Here is a 24,176-nt window from a genome sequence, read left to right on the forward strand (position 1 = left end):
GTCCAGATTGCCAAAGCCAACACAATCTCCAGGACATGGTGTTGAGATATGGCTATTCCCTGATCTAAGTTACTCTATATTGTGTAAACAGTGGTTTTCAGACTATGCCTGCCCTGGATGACTCCATTTCACAAAGAGAAATTTGGCTCCATTGTGAGGTCAAATATAGAGTCAGGATGAATCTACATTTGCACTCCCCATGCAAGTAGACACCATTCCCTGCCCAGCACCAGCCATGAAGCACAGACTGACAACCTAGTTCTAAACGTTACAAGGGGCCTCGCCACACACTTAGCAAAGCAGACTGGGACCATGTGGGCACAGGGGCACAGCAAAAATATTTTCAGGAAAGCTGGGGTCAAGGACTTACTGAACACTCCAGACCGACAACAGGGTGCAATACTCTCATCTGGAATCCATAAAGAGGAAGACACCTAACATGTCGATGGTCACAGACCACCCACCTGTAATCTGACCACTCGGCATCAAGGAACCAAAAGAGAACTCCCAACTGTCACAGGAACTTCAGCTCAGCTTACCCCCACTGCTGACACAGCCGACTTAAATAGCCACCTCTCCATGCACCCATCTCTCCATCAACCCACCTATCCATCTATCCATCCATCTATTCATCCATCTAACTATCTCACAAAATCCAACCATCCACCTATTTTATCTGTCCACCTACCAATCCATCTGTCTATCTATCCTTCCATCCATTCATCTATCTACTCATCCATCTAACTGTCCCTCAATCCATCCATCCATCTATTCACCCATCTATCTGTCCATCCAACTACGCACCCATATATCCATCCATCCATTTATCCACCCATCCATTCATTCGCCCATCTATTTACCCACCCATTCATCCATCCATCCATCCATCCATCAATCCACTCATTCATCCATCTCTCCACCCACACACCCATCCATTTATTCACCCACCCATTCATCTATCCACCCATCCATCCTTCCAGATCCAGTTTTCCATCTAATCTCTGCAACTCCACTCCACTTTGAGGCTTGCTGTGTCCTCCCCAACAGAGTTTCTTATCTGATCACCTCCATCCCCCTGCTCCCCATCTCTATCAGTTCTCTGCTTCTGCCTTCAGTTAGGCCTCTCTGAACTCCTTGAATTCTGTGGTGGCCTTTTAGCTCTTTATTGCCATCTGAATATAGATATATAAAGCAATTAATTACCCTGTGAAGTATAATGTATGATCTGAGAGTTGATTCTGATATTAAACACCATATTTGCAGGTATGTGTGTAAGCCTTAGTTCTTCTTGTAGATGGTATAGTGTTATGGTGATATTTGTGCTGAAAAATGATTTCATTTGTATGCTAATAAATAAAGTTGCCTGGGGGTCAGAGCTAATAGCAAGCTATAGCAGAAGCAGGGGGTTGGTGGCGCACACCTTTAATCTGATCACATGACAGGCAGATCTCTGTGTGATCAAGGATACAGACAGCATGGAAACATACACCTTTAATCTCAATACCAACCATAGAGACCTAGAGGTCTAGATAGACGGGCAGTTGACCAGGAGGTCATGTGGTTGGGTTTACAACCAATAAGAAGGCAGAACAGAAAGTCAATAAAAAAAACCAGACACACAGGAAGTAGGCCTCTTTCTGAGGGGAAGGACTGTAGCAGCAGGAAGGGTAAGAAGGTGGTTTTAAGTCTCAGCTCTTAGCTATTGCTCTGACCTCTTGAGCTTTTAACTCTGCATTTGGCTCTGTGTTTCTTATTTAATAAGACTGTAACATCTACATAGTGTTTATGTGGATATCACTCAATCCTCTTGGTTTTGATTTTTTTTTGTTTTGCATTATTATTTTTGAGACAGAGTCTTGCCATGTCTTAGTATTTAAGATAGGAATAACTTTGCCAACAGTAAGGTATTGTGGGAAATCGAAACCACTTGTCAGATTATAGCCAATGAAACCAATGTACTTGTATACTTATTGTATTTAATCCACATAAGCACTGTAGAGTCCACCTGTTTTGGAAATGCTCATAACAGACACCTCTGGGTGTCTTGTAAGCCACTGCCAAGGGACAGTCTCCCATTGCCAAAGAACAATTCAGGTTTTGTGTGGGAACAGCAGGATGCTACCATGTTTTCCTCCCTTTTTTTCTTTTTTATTGAATCATAAGAATGTGTGCTGTGTACCACTTAAAACCCACCCATGCATGAACCAGTGTTAGAGGTTCAGAGAAAAACTGAGGCTTTGCTCCCATCCTGCTCTCACCAACCCCCACATACCTCCCACCCCCTACTCCAACTGCAGGTCAGTTTTGCAATGGCCACAACAGAGCTGCTTGCTGCCTGTTCAGAAACAGGAGGAGGAAGAAGGGGATGGGTGGGGGAAGGGTAAGGAGGAGGAGAAGAGGAGGGGAAGCAGAAAAAGGGGCAGAGGAGGAGAAAGGGAAGGGGGAGGAAGAGAAGGGGTGGAAGAGGAAGATGAGGAGGAAGAGGGAGATTAGAAGGGTGAGGAGGAGGGAAAGGAAGAGGAGGGGGATGAGGAAGAGAAGAGGGAGGAGTCAGTGCAGAAGGAAGAGGGGGAGGAAAAGGACAGGGAGGAGAAGGGGGAAGGAGAGGAGGAGGAAGAGGGAAAGAGAGAAAAACAGCCTAAAAACCCAGACTCCATATTATTTCCATTTCAAAATATATTTTCAAGGATACATCCAAGCTTGGTGACACAGGCCTTTAATACAAGAAAGCAAGCCTTTAATCCCAGGGAGTGATGGTAGAAGGCAGAAAGGTATATAAGGTGTGAAGACCAGGAACTTGAAACATTTGCCATTTAAGCTTCAGGCTTCTAGCAGCAGTTCAGAATTCATTCTAGATGAGGACTTAGAGGCTTTGAGTCTGAGGAAACAGGACCAGCTGAGGAATTGGCAAGGTGAGGTAGCTATGGCTTCTTCTGCTTCTATGATCTTCCAGCATTCACCCCAATAACTGGCCTCAGGTGGATTTTATTAATAAGAACTTTTAAGATTCTTGCTACAATTTTCCAAAGAGAAAAGACCTCATCAAGTACTCACTAGCATAGCCCAATTTTACCAATATGCCTGAGACATGGTTCCCATGAGGAGTGAGCATCACTAGACCATAACCAGAAATATTGTCTTCCCTCAGCATACATAAGGAAATGGTCGCTAGAGTACCTGGAACTTCAAAACATTGAATATTCTGTTCCTTAGGCTGAGATGGTACGTGTATGAATTTTGTTTCTATCTTATAATTTGACTCCACTCTACTTTAGAAGTGGGGTCTTAGCTGCAGCACTCAGGAGAGTGCCCCCTGCACCTCACCTGGGCAACAACAGTAGAGCTGGTCCTGATGGTGTAGGTTGGGGGAGCCAACCCTGAGGGCCATAAAAGCAGAACTGACTCTGCCCCTTGCTCATGCTATAAGGGCTGAACTAGCCAGGGCAATGCAGGAGAGCTCCCCCTGGTGGTGAAGACAAGGGAGAGTTGGCAAGCTGAGCAACCCTGCAACTACCCAGGCCTACAACCAGGGTTATGTGTTGGCCTACCTCAACATCCACCCAGTCTATAATCTGCTGGAGCATGGGTAAGAGCTGGTTCTTAAAACCCAAAGCTGCAGGATCTCCATGACACAGGGCAACAACAGGATATCCAAGAGGAGTCCCAGTGAGGACCCAGGATCAACAGTGTAGCAGAGTCCAGAGGCCTTGAACCAGACTAATGACTCTTTGCAATGAACACTTGCAAGGAAAGATATATGAATAAAAGGGTTTACTGTGTGACTCACTGTGACACACTACAGCTCTTATGACAAGACTGATTTTTTTCTTTTTTCTTTTAAATTTTATTTTATTTTGGGAGGGGGTTGTAAGAGCAGAGGGTGGATATGAAGGGATGAGGAAATGAACAGGATGCAGATGCATGATGTGAGAGACACAAAGAATAAACAAAGAGAAAGTTAAAATAAGAAGTGGGGTCTTGCTTTGGGATTATAGTGGGTACGGATGCACTCCCATGCTCAAAGTGAACTTTAACCCTTGCCTGACCTGTCTGGAAACCTAGCAGTGTCAGCACCATTGATCGGCTGCTATTCTATATTGCCAAGAGCACAACTTCAAGTCCAAGTCATGGACACTTAAGGGGAACAGGTGCAAGACACTCGACCTGGTCACCTATTCTGAAACCTACCCCTTACTTTAAGAAAACTATAAAATGTGATTTATGGTTCTCAGAATGGAAAGCATCCTAGTTTTTTGGGGGTGTGGGAACATGTCCTGCAGATTAAACTCCTTCAGAAAGGAGTTTAAAGAGCTCTAAAGACAACAGACTAAATCTGGGCATGGTGGTGCACCCCTGAGGCGGGAGGATTGCCACAAGTTCCAAGCATGGCTATAAAGCAAGATCATGGCAAAAAGTTTAAACACACAGCTATGACTGTTTAAAAAGGAATTTAATAAAACCAGAAGCAACTTTTATTAGTGGACTTGAAAACTTGAAGAAATGGACATAATTTTGGGAAAGTATGAAATTGCCAAATTCATAGGAAATAATTTTAAAAAGATGGACATACCAATAAAACCCTGAAAGGCACTGAAATGATCCTCAGATTTAAGTCCGAACACCCAAGATGCAGCATTTGTGGAATGGGAGAAAGACTTGATGTTGTCTCTTTACAGCTCAAAGGAAGGGGGCTGAGTTTCACCTAGTTACTTGTCAGTGTTTACTGGAGAGCGTTATTCCCTGGGAGATGTGGCAGTCTGTCAGGAAAAGGCACAAGGATATAGAGGTAACAAGTAGCACCATGCAGAAGAGAGTCCTAGACTATGACACAGACAGGAACCAGGAAGTGACCACGTGCAACCTCACACCTGACCTGGGCAGGGATATAAAGGGCCCAGGCTCAGGAGGCTCCACATCTGCACACTTCCCTCTCTATCTGCTTCTCTAACCTCCTCCATCTTCAACCAAACACCAGAACCATGAGCTGCTGTGGCTGTTCAGGAGGCTGTGGCTCCAGCTGTGGAGGCTGTGGCTCCAGCTGTGGAGGCTGTGGCTCCTGCTGCTGCATGCCTGTGTGCTGCTGCAAGCCTGTGTGCTGCTGTGTGCCTGCCTGTTCCTGCTCCAGCTGTGGGGGCTGCAAGCCCTGCTGCTCTTCAGGCTGCGGGTCTTCCTGCTGTCAATCCAGCTGCTGCAAACCCTGCTGCTGTCAGTCTAGCTGCTGCAAGCCTTGCTGCAGTCAGTCCAGCTGTTGCAAGCCCTGCTGCTGCCAGTCCAGCTGTTGCAAGCCCTGCTGCTGTCAGTCCAGCTGCTGCAAACCCTGCTGCTGTGAGTCCAGCTGCTGCAAACCCTGCTGCTGTCAGTCCAGCTGTTGCAAGCCCTGCTGCTGCCAGTCCAGCTGTTGCAAACCCTGCTGCTGTCAATCTAGCTGCTGCAAGCCCTGCTGCTCTTCAGGCTGTGGGTCTTCCTGTTGCCAGTCTAGCTGCTGTAAGCCCTGCTGCTGCCAGTCTAGCTGTTGCAAGCCCTGCTGCTGTCAGTCCAGCTGCTGCAAACCCTGCTGCTGTGAGTCCAGCTGTTGCAAGCCCTGCTGCTGTCAGTCCAGCTGTTGCAATCCCTGCTGCTGTCAGTCCAGCTGCTGCAAGCCCTGCTGCTCCTCAGGCTGTGGGTCTTCCTGCTGTTAGTCCAGCTGCCGAAGCCATCATGCTATGTCCCCATGTTTCCAGTGCAATACCTGAAGCTCTCAACTTGATATTGTCTTTCTGAACGAGCTTCCTCAGCTGTGTCCTTCAGTTTATCACTGGGTCTTAGACTATGATGCATGGTCCCTTAGTATACCTGCTTCCCACAGGACCAAATCAATATTGGCTTCCAGTTCCCAAGAAGAGGTCATCTTCTCATCAACTGTCTCCTAACAAATTCTTTTCTGGCGTCATACTACCTACAGTGTCCTCACCATAGCCTGCCCACTTAGCCATCTGAGCTCACGAGACTGTTTCTGCCATTTCTTTTTTATCTTGGCAGGAGTCAACCCTTGGTGGTGCTGCAATAAGGTGAGTATAAAGACGTTCTTGGACTAGTATGCAGAGAAACATCAACCTCTGCTTTCTCTCAAACTGAGTAACACAAACCAATAAAAAGTATCACATGGACCAACTGTAATCATGCCTCATTCATTCTGTCACTCGCTCATCACTCCATGGTTTCCACATTGTCTTGTTTTGTGTGGGATTCCACCAGCATGATGGTGGTGATGAAGGCAGTTAGGGTCTCTCCTGCCTCCCATCTCCTTCTACCTCTCTCCTCCCTCTCTTGGGACCCTGCTCCATTCATGCCTTACTAGATTTGGTAGGAGAGAAACCAGACTGCTAGGACAAAAGCGACTCTGAAGCTGTGACAGGTCCTGGCCGGGTCAGACCCACTCCTCTGACAACTCCCTTTGGAAGGCTCAGACTTTCTCAGCAGACATTTAAGTGGCCTGAGGATCTCTGAGTGCACCCACATGCCTAGCCTCACCAAGCTCTTCTCTCTGGATATTTTCTTCTAGCTTCCAGCAGGTGGCATTCTTTCCTAACATGGAGCTGTCTGTAAAGGAGACCTAACTGTCATGTCCTTCAGCAGAGGAGGGCTGTACACCCAGCCTGCCCTCTAAAAGCTCTCCAAAGACCCCTGAACTATGAGAAGTGGAGACATTCATTCACGAGCAGCCTGTGTCCTATGTAAAGGGGAGCACCAAAAGCAAAGGTCTGGTCCTGCTCTTCAGGACCTGTGTAGGGGTGGCAGTGAAAATGGTGTCACTCCAGCACCGCAAACACGTGACCAGGTTGAAAAAGGGAACTAGGAACTGGGAATGCATGGCTGGAGAGAGCAAAGCTCTACTTCTTGAATCGGGCACTTCAGTATGAAAACTAGATGTGTTTTTCTTTAATTTAATAGATTATTATTTAACAATATATACATGTGCACACACACACACACACACACATTTCAGGAGAAAGTTTTCTCCTTTCTCTTGGATTCTGGGATTCAAACTCAGGTTGTCAGGCTTACACGGAAAACACTTTTACCCATGGGGACATCTTGACAGTCTTACTTCTTTCTTTAAAATATAGTATCTAAGCTGGACATGGAGACTCACACCTATAATCCTAGCACTCGCGAGGCTGAGGCAGAAGAATTCTCAAGTGTCATAGTTTCCTTCAGCTGTCAACTTGACACAAACCTTAAGTCACCTGGGAAGAAGGAACCTTCACTGAAGAATTGCCCAGATCAGATTGCCCTGTGGGAATATTTGGGGCATTTTCTTGATTAATGATTTATTTGGAAAAGCCCAGGCCACTGTGGGCACTGCCCCCCTGGGAAGATGGTCCTGCATTGTATGAAAAAGCAAATAGAACAAGCCATGGGGAGCAACCCAGTAAGCAGTGCTCCTCCATGGCCTCTGCTTCAGCTCCTTCTCCAAACTCCTACTCTGCCTTCCCTTCCTTTCCTCCCAAAGTCACTTTTGGTCATGGTGTTCATCACAGCATGAGGCCAAATAAGACACACTGTTGTGTAACCTCCCAGAGAACAGGGGGTGGTGCTCTGGATGGCATAATTGGGTCCATGTGGGTTGACCCAGAAACCTCATTACAGGAATTGTGGCCTTAGTTTTTTGGCTAGGTGGTGAGTGAGATGGGTGGTTTTAGCCTCTCACCTCTGGGGTGAAGTTGGGAAAACACCCTGTCCCCTTCATGCTGGCTGCTGTAGCAGCAGTTAGTGAAGAACTGGAATACATGAACTAAAGAGAGTATCTCATGTGCAGAAGAAAAGATGTAGAAAATGAATGGAAATTTAGGAAAACTACATAGTCTCCTAAATTAAATTTAAGCTAAATGAACCCATTTTACTTTATTTTGTTTTAATGTGTGTAACCAAATGGTTTCTATTTTTATGATGAAACACCATGACCAAAACAACTTGGAGAGGAAGGGATTTGTGTGGCTTACACTTCCATATCACTGTTCATCACTGAAGGACAGGAACTCAAGCAGGGAGGAACCTGGAGGCAGGAGCTGATGGAGAGACAATGGAGGGTGCTGCTTACTGGATTGCTCCCCATGTTTTGCTGGGCTTCTTTCTTCTACAGCGCGGGACCACCTGCCCAGACCACAGGCCCCACAATGGACTGGGGCCTCTTCCAATATCAAAAGAAAATGCTATGCAGGCTTGCTTACAACTGCACCATATGGAGGCATTCTTTTAATTGAGGTTTCCTCCTCTCTGATGACATTAACTTATATTAAGTTGACATAAAACTAGCCAGCACAATGTGTGAACACATGTGTGGAGACCAGAGAGCAATTTCAGGTCTCACTATCAGGAACTTTGTCCATCTCCTTTGAAGCAGGGTCTCTCACGAGCCTGAGGCTTGCTGACTGGACTATGCCAACTGGCCAGTAATCCCCATGGACTTTGCTATCTCTTTCTCCTTGAGATGAGACTCTACCTGCCATTTCACATGGTTCCTGAGGATGAATCAGGAGTCTTTGTACTTGCAACGTGCATGGCAAGTGCTTTACCAAAGGAGCTGTCCTACCAGATCTGAACAACCCATTTTAAATGTCCTCTTGCAAGCTGCACAAGGCTGAGCAAAACACATTCACACACACACACACACACACACACACACACACACACACACACAGCACAGAATACAATTGATGTGTCTTTCTAGATGGTAGGGTGGGATCTGCTGAGGAACCAGTAGTTATGAGCACTCCCCACCTTTGACAGAGGGTTGGAGGTATCTGTTTTACCTATGGGAAGTAGTTCTTCCATGTAAGATGAGGAGCCTATAGCCCAGAAAACCTTGAAGCCTACAGTCCAAGATGAAACCAACCAACACCACAATTAGCAGAGAAAGAACTGCTGCTACTGTGGGTCCATTGAAAATGGAATGGGCCATGATTCTGCATGAAAGGGTTATTATGGGTGGAGGGAGAGAAGGGAAGGGTGCTGGTTATTTACCTGGGAAGAGTCTCAATGAGAGATTTTCTACATTGAGTTGACTTGTGTGGTTTTGTCTTGATTAAGTTCATTGATGTGGGCAGCACCATTCCCTAGGCAGAGTCCTGAATTGTATGAGAGTTGAGAAATGGAGCTGAGCACAAGCAAGCAAGCAAGCACACATGCATTCACTTTTCTAAGCTCTTGACTGCACAGATGTTGTGACTAGCTTTCTGAAGTTCCTGTCTTGACTTCCTTACAGTGAGTGTCCATAATTGTAAGCTGAAATAAACCTTGATTTCCCATAACTGTCCTCTTGCCGGGGTATTTTATTGCAGCAACAAAAGTAAAACTAAAACAGGAAGAACGGAAAGAAAACCTAAAATCCTTCCACTGCATTGCAGTCATGCCTCTGTGGCTGCAACTGTCTTAGGTACATTTCCTCTGCTAGCATTACACACAAACTGAATGCAGCTATAGCTCAAGGGGAAGCTGCACATCCCACAAAACACAGAGGATCCATGACACTGTGAAAGTGACCAAAGAACAGTGGCTGAACAGTGCCAAAGCCAGAGACAGTGAACTCTAGCACTTAGAACAAGAAATAGGTCCTGGTTGACAAGTGTAGGGGCTCTGGTGTGGGTGGAGCATCGACAGAGGTGAATGTGATAAAAGTGGGTTCCACCACCTTTTTTTTTTTTTTTTTTTTTTTTTTGGTATGTGAATCCTTCTCTGCAGAATGATTGACTGTCTGCTAATGAGAGGAGGATCTCCATACCAAAATGGTGAAGCCTACTTTCATTGACATCATAGAATCCTCTGTGTTTTGTGGTGTGTGTGCCTCCATCTGTGAGTGTACACATATGTGTATATGTAAAGATAACTGCTATTGGTAAGTGCATGAGCTGCTGAGTGCTGCACTATTCCAGATATGACCAATGTGTTAATATTCTCAGGACAGAATGACTTTTTTTCCTGTTTGGGAACTTGAATAATCTGAACTGAGGGAGAATCCCAGCATGTTTCTACTGTAAGATCAAAGACAAACTGTCCTGAGGTGAATGGATGGTGACAGCTCAGGCCTGAAGAATTCTTCTTGACTCCCAGGAGCCTCATCTCCTGGGCTCCTTCTACACTATCTGTCTGGAGACATGTTTGGAAGGATAGACCATGTGACAATGACTAGCAGGCACTAACTAGTGCCATGTCTTAATTAGGTTTACTATTGCTGTGAAGAGACACCTTGACCATGGTAACTCTTATAAAATATTTAATTGGGTGGCTCACTTAAAGTTTCAGAGCTTCAGTCCATTATGATCATGAAGGGGAGCATGGCAACGTGCAGGCAGAGGTGGTGTTGGCTACATCTTGCAGGCAAAAGAAAGTTGATTGACTATCACACTCAGTGAAGCTTGAGAAAAAAAACCCCTCAAGGCCCACCCACACAGTGACATGCTTCCTCCAACAAGACCACACCTACTCCAACAAAGCCACACCTCCTAATAGTGCCACTCCCTTTGAGGGCCATTTTCTTTCAAACCACCACAGGCCTGTGAGGGTGAAATCCAGACAGAAAGCTGAGGTTCCAAGGGAAGAGAGAGGATGCACGGGTGAGCCTTGTACAGGAGATCAGTCAATGGGGCCACCAATAGCCCCCGATCTGTTTTGGAACCTGCCCCTTCCAAGCCTGTTCCATCATGGTAATAATGGGTGGCCCCACTGTCCCAGTACTCAGACCAACCTCCTTAGTGTCACCACCCACTTCCAAACACAGGCAACCCCCAATAATTGAACCCTTCAAATACACTTAGGATTTAATTTACCAATTGCTACCTGGTAATTTACTTAACTGCTACCTCTGCTGCCACACCCAATCTCAATGGCACTTACTAACTGCCACTTACCACTATCATGCAAGTTATAAACATCAACCTACCCCAGCAATCAGAAACTCTTCTGAGCTACCCACTCCTTTCTTAGAGATTCAATGGTTCATTTTTAGATAGCTGTGGTTTCATATATAGTCACAAGAGATCATTAAGAGGACCTAAGTTACCTGTCCCAGCTTTCACATGGCACTATCCTTAAAATATAATAGTGTCACCCCAGGATGCTTATATTAATATAGTAGAGACAGAATTGATATGATCAAAATACATTGTATACATGTATAAAATTCTCAAAAATTAAATCAAAGTAAGTATCATATTTAAACATGAACTAATGAATAGCATTTTTCCAAAAAGAAAAGCCTGGAGAGATGGCTCAGCAGTTAAGAGCACTGAGTGCTCTCCAGAGGACCCAGGGTTCAATTCCCAGCACTCATAGGGCAACTCACAATTATCTGTAATTCGTTTTCCAGGGGGATCTGACATTCTCTACTGGCCTCCTCAGGCACTGCATGCATGTAGTGCACATACATACATGCAGGCAAAACACTCACACACATAAAATAAATAAATAAATCTTTAAAAATAAGAAAGGAAAAGAAACTACCCTGACAGTTGACTGAAACATCCCATGGGCTTGGGTCTAGAGTGAATAAGGAGAGAGGGAGCATCCATCTCTCTGTTTCTGCTACCATGTCTGGCTGACCACAGTGGACTGTACTCTCAAACTGTGAACCACATAACATTCATAAAATAAAATAAAATAAAATAAAATAAAATAAAATAAAATAAAATAAACCTAAGAAATTAATAAAAGATAGAGTACATGTTGCCAGGAATTACACTAAGAAAAATCAACATCCTTATTATAAGAGAAATGAAAAATCCAAACTATACTGGGTTCTGCCTCATCCCAGTCAAAATGGTTCCCATTAAAAGCAAGTAACAATGCCGAGCAGTGGTGAAGCATGCCTTTAATCCCAGCACTCAGGAGATAGAGTCAGTTCGATCTCTTGAGTCAAGTCCAGCCTGGTCCACAGAGCATGTTCTGGGACATCCAAAAAAGCCCTGTTTTGAAACAAACAAACAAATTAACACAAAAACTAATAACAAACAAAATGCAGAGAAGCCCTTAAACACTGCTGGTTGGAAAACTGCTGTAGCCACTATGGAAACCTGTGCAGAGGTTCCTGAAAAACTAAGAGCGGGATTACCAGGAGACCCCGCATGTTACTCCTGGGGAGACAGTCAAGGGACCCAAGCCAACACAGCCGAGACTCCTTCAAACCCCCACTCTTCACACAACAGCTAGGTCATGGGGTCAGCTGAGATGTACGTCCACAGACCAATGGATAAAGAAAATGTGGTTTACATACACAATGGAGCTTTCGGCCATAGGAATAAAATGATGTCATGTTCAGGGAAGTGGTTGTTACTGGGAAATATTATATTAAGTAAGCAATCCACACACATGTCTATATGTGTAATGGCATGACAGCAGAAGAGGGACTGTTTGTGGAGAGGAGGACACTACTTGGAATGAAGAAAGAGAACAGGAAGGGTAAGGGGGTGAATATGGTCAATACATGATACACTTGAATGGATGCACAGAATGTCATCCTGAAACCCCTTACTTCAGAGGTTTGTTTTATTTCGCTTTGTTCTGCCTAGTATCTTGAGACAGCTTCTCACCATGTTGCTGGGTTGGCCTAGAACTTGCTATATAGACCAAGCAGGCCTCAAACTCACAGAGATCCATCTGCCTCTACTCCATGCCCCTGTGCTGGTATTAAGGTGTTTACTATCACACACAACTTTAAAAATTTTTGTTTTTAAGAAAATAATCAAGGACAGCATTGAGAATCCATGACAAGACCATGTAAACCATAAAGCAAATAAAAATAACTAACTAGAAAAGTCATCTGGCAGAAAAGAGGCAAGGAATATATACAGAAGAAGGGAGGCAAGAGCCTGGAGCTGCAGTCTCCTCCTGTGAGCCGGCTCTACTGGTTTGCTTTCTATGGCTGTGATACCTACCCGCCATGACCAAAAGCAGCTTGTGAAGAGGAGTTTATTTCATCTTCCAGCTTCCAGTCCAACATGAAGGAAGTCAGAGCAGGAACATGGAGGAAGGAGCAGATGCAGAGACTGTGGAAGGAAAATACTCACTGGCTTGTTTTCCATGGCTTGCTCAGCCTGCTTTCTTATAGAACCCAGGACCACCTGCCCAGGGATAGAACTGACCCCAGTAGGCTGAGCCCTCCCACATAAATCATCAATCAAGAAAATGCCCACAGCTGGGCGGTGGTGGCACAAGCTTTTAATCCCTGCACACTCTGGAGGCAGAGGCAGGCATATCTTTGTGAGTTTGAGGCCAGCCTGATCCACAAAACAAGTTCCAAGACAGCCAGGACTATTACACAGAGAAACCCTGTCTCAAACTAAACAAAACAAAAGAAGGAAGGAAGGAAAGAAAATACCTCCCACATACTTACTTACATGCCAATCTGATAGAGGCATTTTCTCAATTGAGGTTCCCTCTTCCCAGATGACTCTAGTGTGTGCCAAGTTGATATAAAAACTAAGCAGGGGTGCTAGAGAGATGGCTCAATGGTTAAGAGCATGGGCTGTTCTTCCAGAGGACCTGGGTTCAATTCCCATCACCAACACAGCAGGTTACAACTGTCTGTAACTCCAGTTCCAGTGGATCTGACACCCCCACACAGACACACATGCAGGCAAAACACCATAAAAAGAAATTAAAACAAAAACAAGCAAACAAACAAACAAAAACCTAATCAGGGCAGCCTATGGTGGAGCAGATTGGAAGGTGGAGGACTTCCCACAGTCAGATATCAGTTCCAGCCTCCAGTCTTCCTGGTTGGCTGCCCTCTTCATATTCCCCTCCATTAAACACCAGCTCATGTGTAGAAATGGCTTTGCCTTTGTGCTGGACTTATGCTGGAGACAGAGGAGGATTTTGTCATTGGAGATGACCCTCCTTTGACACGGCCAGCCACGATCTTGATGCCACGGTCTTGATGCCACACTTGGGTGCTGAGCCTTTCCCATTCCTAGGCCCCAAGAGGATTTTCACTTCCTATTCCTCTTCTACAGCCATGTGAGCCTGTGGCCATCAGAGAGCATAAAGCAACCCCATGGAACTTCTAGAGATAAAAACTACTGTCTGGAGTAAAATATGATGGATAGACCTAATGGCATATTGGAAATTGCTAAAGGAAAAACAGACAAACTTTGAAGACAGTACTAGAAACCACCTGGAAGGAAAACAGAAAATTTTGAAATGTGTGACAAGATTGACACCCTCTTTCTCTCCCTCTGTCTTTACCTTCCTTATTCCTCCTTCCTTTCTTTATTCCTTCCTTCCCCCTTCCTGTTTTCCTTCCTTGAAGTAACAGTAGTTCATTGGACTGCAGAGATTAAAAATAAGTCTTGTTTACATGTAAGCAAAAAAGAAGTGATCACAAGCTGAGTGCAAACACCTAGGCAGGGATATAAAGGGCCCAGGCTCAGGAGGCTCCACACCTGCACACTTCCCTCTCCATTCGCTCTTCTAACCTACTCCATCCTCAACCAAACACCAGAACCATGAGCTGCTGTGGCTGTTCAGGAGGCTGTGGCTGTTCAGGAGGCTGTGGCTGTTCAGGAGGCTGTGGCTCCAGCTGTGGAGGCTGTGGCTCCAGCTGCTGCAAGCCTGTGTGCTGCTGTGTGCCTGCCTGTTCCTGCTCCAGCTGTGGGGGCTGCAAGGGAGGCTGTGGTTCCTGTGGGGGCTGCAAGGGAGGCTGTGGTTCCTGTGGAGGCTGTGGTTCCTGTGGAGGCTGCAAGGGAGGCTGTGGTTCCTGTGGGGGCTGCAAGGGAGGCTGTGGTTCCTGTGGAGGCTGTGGTTCCTGTGGAGGCTGCAAGGGAGGCTGTGGTTCCTGTGGGGACTGTGGCTCCTGTGGAGGCTGCAAGGGAGGCTGTGGTTCCTGTGGGGGCTGTGGCTCCTGTGGAGGCTGCAAGGGAGGCTGTGGTTCCTGTGGGGGCTGCAAGGGAGGCTGTGGTTCCTGTGGGGGCTGCAAGGGAGGCTGCGGCTCCTGTGGGGGCTGTAAGCCCTGCTGCTGCCAGTCCAGCTGCTGCAAGCCATGCTGCTGTCAGTCCAGCTGCTGCAAGCCCTGCTGCTGTCAGTCCAGCTGCTGCAAGCCCTGCTGCTGTGAGTGCAGCTGCTGCAAACCCTGCTGCTGTCAGTCCAGCTGCTGCAAGCCCTGCTGCTGTCAATCCAGCTGCTGCAAGCCCTGTTGCTGTCAGTCCAGCTGCTGCAAGCCCTGCTGCTCTCAGTCCAGCTGCTGTGCCCCTGTGTGCTGCCAGTGTAAGATCTGAGGTTCTGTCTACACACCTCAGCTGGGTCCTGAAAATCTTGTCCTCAAGGATCAATGGAAACTGCATTTTGACATCCTGAAAAAACTTGCCAATATTAGCACCCAGCCTGCAACATTGAGATTATGAAGCATACCATGTCCTCAATCCTGCCCAAACTCCTAAATCCTGTGTCTTTCCTGGATTCACTGCTCCACCTTCCCAGAATTCCAAGGCTGCAGTTCACTTTCTAGGAACATTCTGAGACTGGATATCCTCAGAACAGAGGCCCTCACTGGCCCCTCTCACCCTAGCCCTCAGCCTCACACTCCTCCCAGTTGCCTGAGCCCTATTTCCTTTGGAGTTCAATCTCCAGGACATGGTGGCACTGGAGACCTCCAAGTTACATCATGGGGGAAGGGATTCTTCCATTTCTCCCCTGCTTCTGTGGCTGTGACTCACCCAGGAGCTCTCCCTTTGTTAAATGCTATACCTGAATTATTAAATAAATTTATTGCATACCTCTCAAGAGCTTTTGCCATCATCTTGTGTTTTCAGTCTGTGTAATTAGGAGCCTGTGCAGCTTAGTAGCTGTTTTAGCTATGACCCTTGTTCCTTGCTCCCCATGGCCTCCCTTTGCTAAGGTTCCATCACAGAGTTCTACAGAGCAGGAGATTTAAATGAAGAAACCAACACAAAGGTCTCATGTCGATGTGGCTCAGTGTAGGCAATAGTGTAGCATAAGGGAGACCCTAGACTCTATCCCAGAGTCACAAAAACAAAAACAAAAACCAGAAAACAAAAACAATAACAGGGAAAAAAGAAATAGGATTGTGAAGGCCAGACGTCTGAAACAGGTGTCACAGAGCAGTGGCTGTGGCCTCTGTCCTCCTGTGCCCTCTGCCGTTGGCTTGCTATTCTCTCTTGCCCATGTGCTCTTCTCCCATGTGTCTGTCATGGTCCTGTTTCTTGTAGGACAGTCGTGTGTAACGAGGCCTCCACAGTCTGTTATGGACCCATCGTAGCTTATTACATTTGTTAAGACCCTTTTCCCAGACAAAGTAGTCTCTGAGGTGCTTTGGAACAGGGTTCATCTGAGGCACCCTTCCTGGATCAGGGAATCATGCCTTCCTACCTTCCACAATGAAGAACTTGTGAGCATCTTTGGTGCCCTCTGTCTTACCTGTTATCAAACCCTACAATCTTTCCCAAACATGTCATTCAGCACCTCCTTTTGCCTCAGCCTTCATCTCCCTGCTGGGCCCCATATCCACCCCTTACCTATGATATTTATTGTTAACCTTGAGCCACAGAAACAACAACAAAAAAGTATCACATTGTGGCTTATGTGGCACTCATGATATGTCATAGGCATGGACTTCTCTGGGCTTTGTAGCAGAGGGCAGCATCAAGGGCTGGCAGGTTGAGGCTCTGGCAAGGTCTCTTTGCAGCCAGTAGATATTACCTTCTCATAGGTCCTTATGATACTGGGCAAATGAGGAGATAAATATGAATAACTAAGAAAAACTGCAGCTGTGTATTGGAGACTCTGTCTCCATGCTTATGGTGGACCTTTTGTGGTTAAACCGCCTTAAAATTTAAGATAGGTTAATCCTATTATATCAGGATTGAAAGCTTCTGGGCATCCAGACTTATGCACTGATGAAGGGTCTGCACTCTCAAAAGATGTAAGGTCATAATAACATCCTCTGCATAATGGTTTACACACACACACACACACACACACACACACACACACACACACACACACACCTTTTGTGGAGATCATGGAAAGAAAGATATGGTCCACCATGATTTGGAAAAGGAAAGGGATCACCTAATTCAATGAATGTTACCCGCTTCATAAATATTCGTGAACCCTTCTTTGAAACCCAGAGTTCAGAAGCCACCAGGCTGATCACTGCCTTGGGGTAGACCACTTCAAACTTTATTTGGAATGTGTACTTTGCTAAATAAACTTCTGATCAAACTATCTATATTTTTTGGCTGAATTCTTTTTTTTAATTGAAAAAAATGCTGTTGTTGATTTTTGAGACAGTTTCTCTGCATATCCTTGACTGTTCTGGAACTTGCTCTGTAGATCAGGCTGACTTCAAACTCACAGATCCACCTGCCTTTGCCTCTCGAATGCTGAGATTAAAGGCATAGGTTACCACTGCCCAGCTTATTTGAAATTTTTTATATACTGTATTTTGTTCATGTCCCCACCCCCCCAGTTCCCTCAGATTCTTCACACCTCTTTACTCACCCAACTTTATGGTCTCTCTCTTTCAAAAACAAAATAAAAACCCAAGAAACACATACACATTTAAAAAAAAAAAAAAAAAACCACACAGGCAGTGGGACCGGGTCCTGTGCTCAGTGCATGAGTTGGCTGTTTGAAACCTGGGGCCTATGCAGGGATGCTTGGCTCATCCTGGGAGGAGGGGACTGGACCTGCCTGGACTGAGTCTACCAGGTTGATCTCAATCCTCGGGGGAGTCTTTTGCCCTGGAGGAGATGGGAATGAGGGATGGGCTGGGGGGGAGGGGGGCAGGAGGGGGGAGAACAAGGGAATCTGTGGCTGATATGTAGAATTAAATTATATTGTAAAATAAAATAAAAATAAATTAAAAAACACACAAAAACAAAAATCAAAACTAACAAGCAAAAGACCCATAAGGTGAAAAGTGCCAAAACCAAAGCAAAATGAAACAAAAAGTCCACAAAAAATACCACAGAGCTTGCTTTGTGTTGGTCAACTACTCCTGGGGCTTACTACGATACACGGAGCCTGCCCTGAAGTGTGGTTAATATACCTATGAGACTATCGGGAAGACACCTATTTTTTGTTTGCCAGTAGACATCAATTTCTGATAGCTTCTTGGCTAGGGGGGGGGGGACCCTGTGTCCACTTCTCCCTCTCAGTTGGCTTGAGTCTGTGTGGGTCTTCTCCATGCTTTGGCTGAATTATTTACTTCAAGAAGAGAGACACCTGTAACATCTGGTGCCAGCTTCCTTCAGAGGCATGACAAACTCACTTTTCTGAGGTCAAGGGAGAAAAACGTGTAAAGGAGCCCTTTGAAACACCCAAATGCCACTAAAGATTGTCTAAGCTTGACCTGAATGGTACAGGAAAGTTAAAACTGAACAGCTATTGAAATTGCTCTCCTTGGTGCTCAACAGTCAAAGCTTGGAGACCCTATACCAGTGAGGAGAGAGACAAAAAGAACAGCCGTGTGGTCGTTCACAGGACCCAAACTGAAAGGCACAGATCAAGAAGAAACTTACCAAGAAATGACTTTGTCTAGACTCCAAAAGAAAAACAAAACATTCATTTCTCTGCTTCACCTAGTTGAGATTAAAGCTGTTGGCGTGGCCGAAGTGGAAAGATTAAGGAAAACATCCCTAGAATAAAGTGACTCCATGGCTATATGGGACCATTCAATCTTTGCTCTCCATCCTGGACCAACTTTCTAAGGAAAAAAATGTGTAAACAGAATTGTTACCAGAGTTATTAGGGTACAAGCCTGGGCCCCAGCAGCTCTAACAACCTATACCCAGCCCCTCTTAATGGGCCCATTAACAGACAAGACATAGTGGAAAGCAGAGAAAGGAGAATTATTCAGATTTGCCACATTGGAATGAGGAACAAAGATGTCCAGTGACCTCCCTAGCCCATCCTCAGGTCCTGTCATGAAATTTGGGTTTAAACAGAGGGCAGGAGGTGTGCATAACTAAGCAGTCCTGGTCAAGGGGTGGTCCTACCCATCACTGACCCATCACTGTCAGCTCCAGTCTCTCCTGCAAGGTGGTCTGACAAGTTCTCAGAACTCTGTGAGATCTCTGGGAGACAAGCATCCCCTCTGGCTAGCACCAGGCTTCAGCCTTTCCCTTCCCCAGTGTTGTAGAATAATATTTTAAGGTGTGTTACTTTGTTTATGTGCATTTGTTTAATTCTGTGAAGCTGTGTTACTGTGCCTGTCTAAAACACCTGATGGTCTAATAAAGAACTAAATGGTCAATAGCAAGGCAGAAGAAAGGAAAGGTGGGGCTGGCAGACAGAGAGAATATTTAGGAAGAGAAATCTGGGAGGAAAGAAAAGGAAGTAGTAGCCAGAGAAGGAGAAGGACTCCAAGGGCCAGCCACCCAGCTATACAGCAAGCCATTTAGTAAGAGTAAGATTTACAGAAGTAAAAGAATGGGAAAAGCCCAGAGGCAAAAGGTAAATGGAATAATTTAAAGTTAAGGAAAGCTGGAAAGAAACAAGGTAAGCTAAGGCCAGACATTCATATTTAAGAATAAGCCTCACCAGGTGGAGGTGGCGCATGCCTTTAATCCCAGCACTCGGGAGGCAGAGCCAGGTGGATCTCTGTGAGTTCAAGGCCAGCCTAGTCTACAGAGCGAGATCTAGGACAGGCACCAAAACTACATGGAGAAACCCTGTCTCGGGAGAAAAAAAAAGCCTCTGAGTATGATTTATTTGAGAATTGGGTGGCAGGCCCCTCAAAAAAGTAAAAAATCAACCAACAACACCTGGTGTGAAACTCACAGAGAAACTTCAATTCCTTGAGGACTGTAATTCAATAGTCTGATAGCTGAAGGGAGAGACACACATGTCTCTCAGAATATCATACACGCTAGGAATGTTACAGCTACAGAGACTGTCCTGGGAACAGGAAAAAGGAAGCAAAGACCCCATTTCCCCACAGTGGAGCACACTGCCATCATTTCTGTGGCCACCAGGAAGAGGTCACACCATGGGAAACAGCAGAGGGTGGCATGACTCTGGTTTGAGGGCATCTGAGAGCTAGAAGTTTGACAGGAGGGCAATAGCCTAGCCTGCCTCAGACACAAAGCACCACAGAGGCTGGACTGTAGCATGAATCTTAAAAGTTCTTAATAATAAAATCAAACCCGAGGCCAGTTATTGGGGTCAATGCTGGTAGATCAGAGAGACAGAACAAGCCACAGCTATCTCACCTTGCCTGTTCCCCAGCTGGTCCTGTTTCCTCAGACTGGAAGCCTCTGAGTCCTCATCCAGAATGAATCTCAGCTGAACTGTGTTGCTCCAAAGCCTGAAAGCTTAACCAGCCCAATACTTAACCAGCTAAATGCTTCTAGTTTCTGGTCCTCACGCCTTATATATATATCTTTCTGCTTTCTACCACCACTCCCTGGGATTAAAGGCTGGCTTTCTGGAATTAAAGGTGTGTGTCACCATGCTTGGCTATTTCCAATGTAGCCTTGAACTCACAGAGATCCAGAGGGATTTCTATCTCTGGAATGCTAGGATTAAAGGTGTGAGTGCCACCATTTTCTAGCCTTTGTATCTAGTGGCTGTCTGTTCTCTGACCCCAGATAAATTTATTAGAGTACACAATATTTTGGGGAACACAATACCACCACACTGGACCCCTTAGCAGGGGGCCTGGGATGTGAGGAGCTTAAGAAGGCCTAAGGCAGAAATCATCTCACAAAACCTTCACACCCCCAGAGGCCATTCTGGTCACTCCATTCTGTAGAAGAGGAGCCCACAATGGAACCTGCTCAACGACAAAAGGGTGTAAGAGCCCGAGTCCCAACCAGGCCACACTCAATGACGTGAATGAAGTCAGAAAGAGTTTTCCTTCAGTATGAATTCCACAGGAAATCACCCCAGAAAACCTACATTCCAACTATAGAGAGTCAACAGACCAAAGAAAAACCACCAAACAAGTCCAGAGTAAACAGGACAAGAACAAGGAAGAAACCACATGTGCCTTCACACATGACCCTGGGCAGCAATATAAAGGGCCCAGACGCAGGAGGCTCCACATCTGCACACTTCTCTCTATCTGCTTCTCTAACCTACTCCATCCTCAACCAAACACCAGAACCATGAGCTGCTGTGGCTGTTCAGGAGGCTGTGGCTCCAGCTGTGGGGGCTGTGGCTCCAGCTGCTGCAAGCCTGTGTGCTGCTGCAAGCCTGTGTGCTGCTGTGTGCCTGCCTGTTCCTGCTCTAGCTGTGGTGGCTGTGGCTCCAGCTGTGGAGGCTGTGGCTCCAGCTGTTGCAAGCCTGTGTGCTGCTGCAAGCCAGTGTGCTGCTGTGTGCCTGTCTGTTCCTGCTCCAGCTGTGGGGGCTGCAGTGGAGGCTGTAGCTCCTGTGGAGGCTGCAAGCCTTGCTGCTCTTCAGGCTGTGGGTCATCTTGCTGTCAGTCTAGCTGCTGCAAACCCTGCTGCTGTCAGTCCAGTTGTTGCAAGCCCTGCTGCTGCCAGTCCAGCTGCTGTAAGCCCTGCTGCTGTGAGTCCAGCTGCTGTAAGCCCTGCTGTTGTCAATCCAGCTGCTGCAAACCCTGCTGCTGCCAGTCCAGCTGTTGCAAGCCCTGCTGCTGCCAGTCCAGCTGCTGTAAGCCCTGCTGCTGTGAGTCCAGCTGCTGTAAGCCCTGCTGCTGCCAATCCAGCTGCTGCAAACCCTGTTGCTGTCAGTCCAGCTGCTGCAATCCCTGCTGCTGTCAGTCCAGCTGCTGCAAGCCCTGCTGCTGTCAGTCCAGCTGCTGCAAACCCTGCTGCTGTCAGTCCAGCTGCTGCAAGCCCTGCTGCTCTTCAGGCTGTGGGTCATCTTGCTGTCAGTCCAGCTGCTGTAAACCTTGCTGCTGTTAATCCAGCTGCTGTGCTCCTGTGTGCTGCCAATGCAAGATCTAAGGTTCTGGTCACAGTCCTCCAGTAGTCCTGCAGACCAGTTCCCTCCACACAGGGATAGGAATGGCAGCCCTGAGGTTCACCTTTGTGTCTTCATCCTCTGGTCCTGAAGCTACATCTCCAGACTGAGGGGGATATGTCTTGGTGTGGAGAAGAACACCTCTTGCTGGGAGCTCACTCCCCATTCCACACTCAGTGGATCAGATCTCCATCCACTTTCTTCTCTCTGGTCTCCAGGACTCTTGACCTCCTTGGGATCTGGCCTCACCTGGAGGCTCCATTGTGTCCACAGGTCAGTAGCAGACTATGGAGTTCCCCAGAACTTGTGCCCCCGGGATCTGTGAACTCCTTTCCACCAAGCTTGGCCTGGCCAGGCCCATCTTCACTTGACCTCCTCTGGGTTTCTGTTCTTTCTGATTCTTTGTTGGGGTGTGCATTGTGCCTTTGATACAAACATCCTTCAATAAACATTCTCTGCTCACTGCATTTCTCATGTCATTCTTTGTTCTCATAACTGATCAGGAAAACCTCCTGTTTTCTTCCTATCCAGTTTGTCCTCTGAGGTTCCTTGTGTTATTTCCAACAGTGCATTCTTCTGCCTTCTTCCCCACATCCCCAACACCCACCAGCGCCAACCCCATCACACCCAATATGGAGCAAGCTGGGGCAGGGAGGCTGGACAGCACAGCAGCTCTTTCAGAGTTAGACTTCTTCGGAGAATCTGGGAATAGACATGGCAGAGTGGGTGGTTCTTTAAGTCACTGAGCCAAAACCAAGCAATTCAAAGGCAGTCCGTGAGAACCAGACAATGCTAGGGGTGCAGTTGTTTCTCTCATGGGTGCAGCTGGAGCTTCTGCAGCTAGCTGTGTGGCCTGAAGACACCCTAGGGGTGTCCAAACCTGCCTTCCTTGCCCTGGATACATTTGGGCTTGCTGAAGAGGAGTTGTAAAGCATGTTAAGGTCCTTGGTCCGTGTCTTGTTGTCTTTTACTGCCACTGTGAGTTACGATAAAAGGAAGTAAACAACCAGTTCCTTTCTTCAGTCACACAGGCCACTTCACAACTATAGCAGCTCTTATGGTCGAAGGCTGAGTCACCTATCAGCAGCACAGGCCACATTCCATGGATGCAGGGATGCCCAACGGATAGTAGGGGTTAGAATCAGAAAGAGCTTTATAGAATGAATGTGGTCAAGATGATAAAGCTGATGTCCGTGCTCATAATTTCTTGTTCCCTTCTTCCTTCTCTTCTTCCTCTAGTTCAGGGGCTCTGCCAACTCAGCTACATCCAAACACCAGACTTGTACATTTCTTACCAAAAGAACTAAGGGGCCTAGACTGCTATAAGAAATTACTAGAAACTGAATGGGCTCAAATAGGGAAAATGTATTTCCTCAGAAAGTGGGAGTTCAGAAGTCTAAATCCAAGGTTTTAGCCAAGAGCACCTCCTCTATAGAGATTGAGGGAGAACTGGTGTTTCATCTGGTGGATTTCATCTGGTTGGCATTCTTAGTGTCTTAGTTACTTTTCTGTTGCAGTGGTAAGACATCATGACCAAGGCAACCTATTGAAAAGGTTTATCGGGAGCTTACAGTTTCAGAGAGTTAGATTCCATGACCATCGTGGTGGGGAGCATGGCAGCGGGAAGTATTTGAGAGCTTACATCCTGAGACAACAATCATGAGGAAGAAAGAGGGCTAGCTGGCAATGATAAGGGCTTTTGAAACCTCAAAATCCACCTCCAGTGACACAGCTCCTCCAACAGGGCCCAACCTCCTAATCCTTCCCAAACAGTTCCACCAATAGGGGATCAAGCATTCAAATCTATGAATGCCTATGGCAGCCATTCTTATTCACACAGACAGGCTGCTGGTTGCAGCCTTCTAACCTGTCTTCCTCCTTTGCTAGTCACATTCCCTCTGCCTTTGTGGGCCTCTGTCTCTCTATTTTATAAGGATATGATGGGATTTAAGGTCGACCCAGACATTCCAGGTAAGCTCATTTTTCTTTTGGCTTTGTTGTTCTTTGAGTTTATTGGGGGGGGGGTAATTTAAGTTTAATTTTATTCTACGTGTATGGGTGTTTTGCCTGCATGTTTGTCTGTGCACCATGTGTGTGTAGTGCCTGTGGAAGTAAAAAGAGAGTATTGGATCCCTTGAAACTGGAGTTACAGGTGGTTGTAAGCAGTCATGTGGTGCTGGGAATTGAACATAGGTCCTTTACAAGCGCAGCAGTGCTCTTAACCACTGAGCCATCTCTCCAGCCCCCAGTTT

At 46.4% G+C, this 24,176-nt stretch overlaps 2 protein-coding genes across 2 annotated transcripts; both read left to right on the forward strand.

The window, feature by feature from the left end:
* Positions 1-5,111: 5,111 nt before the first annotated feature.
* LOC114692329 (keratin-associated protein 5-4-like) lies at positions 5,112-6,156 on the forward strand (the record flags this gene model as incomplete). Its single annotated transcript, XM_028868015.2, has 1 exon — positions 5,112-6,156. A coding segment is annotated over one exon (567 nt), but the record flags the coding sequence as incomplete, so codon positions are not given.
* A 14,667-nt stretch (positions 6,157-20,823) lies between these two features.
* Positions 20,824-22,389, forward strand: LOC119087426 (keratin-associated protein 5-5-like). Its single transcript, XM_037202774.1, is given in 2 exon segments — positions 20,824-20,828; positions 21,338-22,389. Coding segments are annotated over 2 exon segments (576 nt in total). The 3' UTR covers positions 21,909-22,389.
* Positions 22,390-24,176: the final 1,787 nt, after the last annotated feature.

The sequence above is a fragment of the Peromyscus leucopus genome, chromosome 1, assembly GCF_004664715.2.
Source record: "Peromyscus leucopus breed LL Stock chromosome 1, UCI_PerLeu_2.1, whole genome shotgun sequence".
Taxonomy (NCBI): Eukaryota; Metazoa; Chordata; class Mammalia; order Rodentia; family Cricetidae; genus Peromyscus; species Peromyscus leucopus.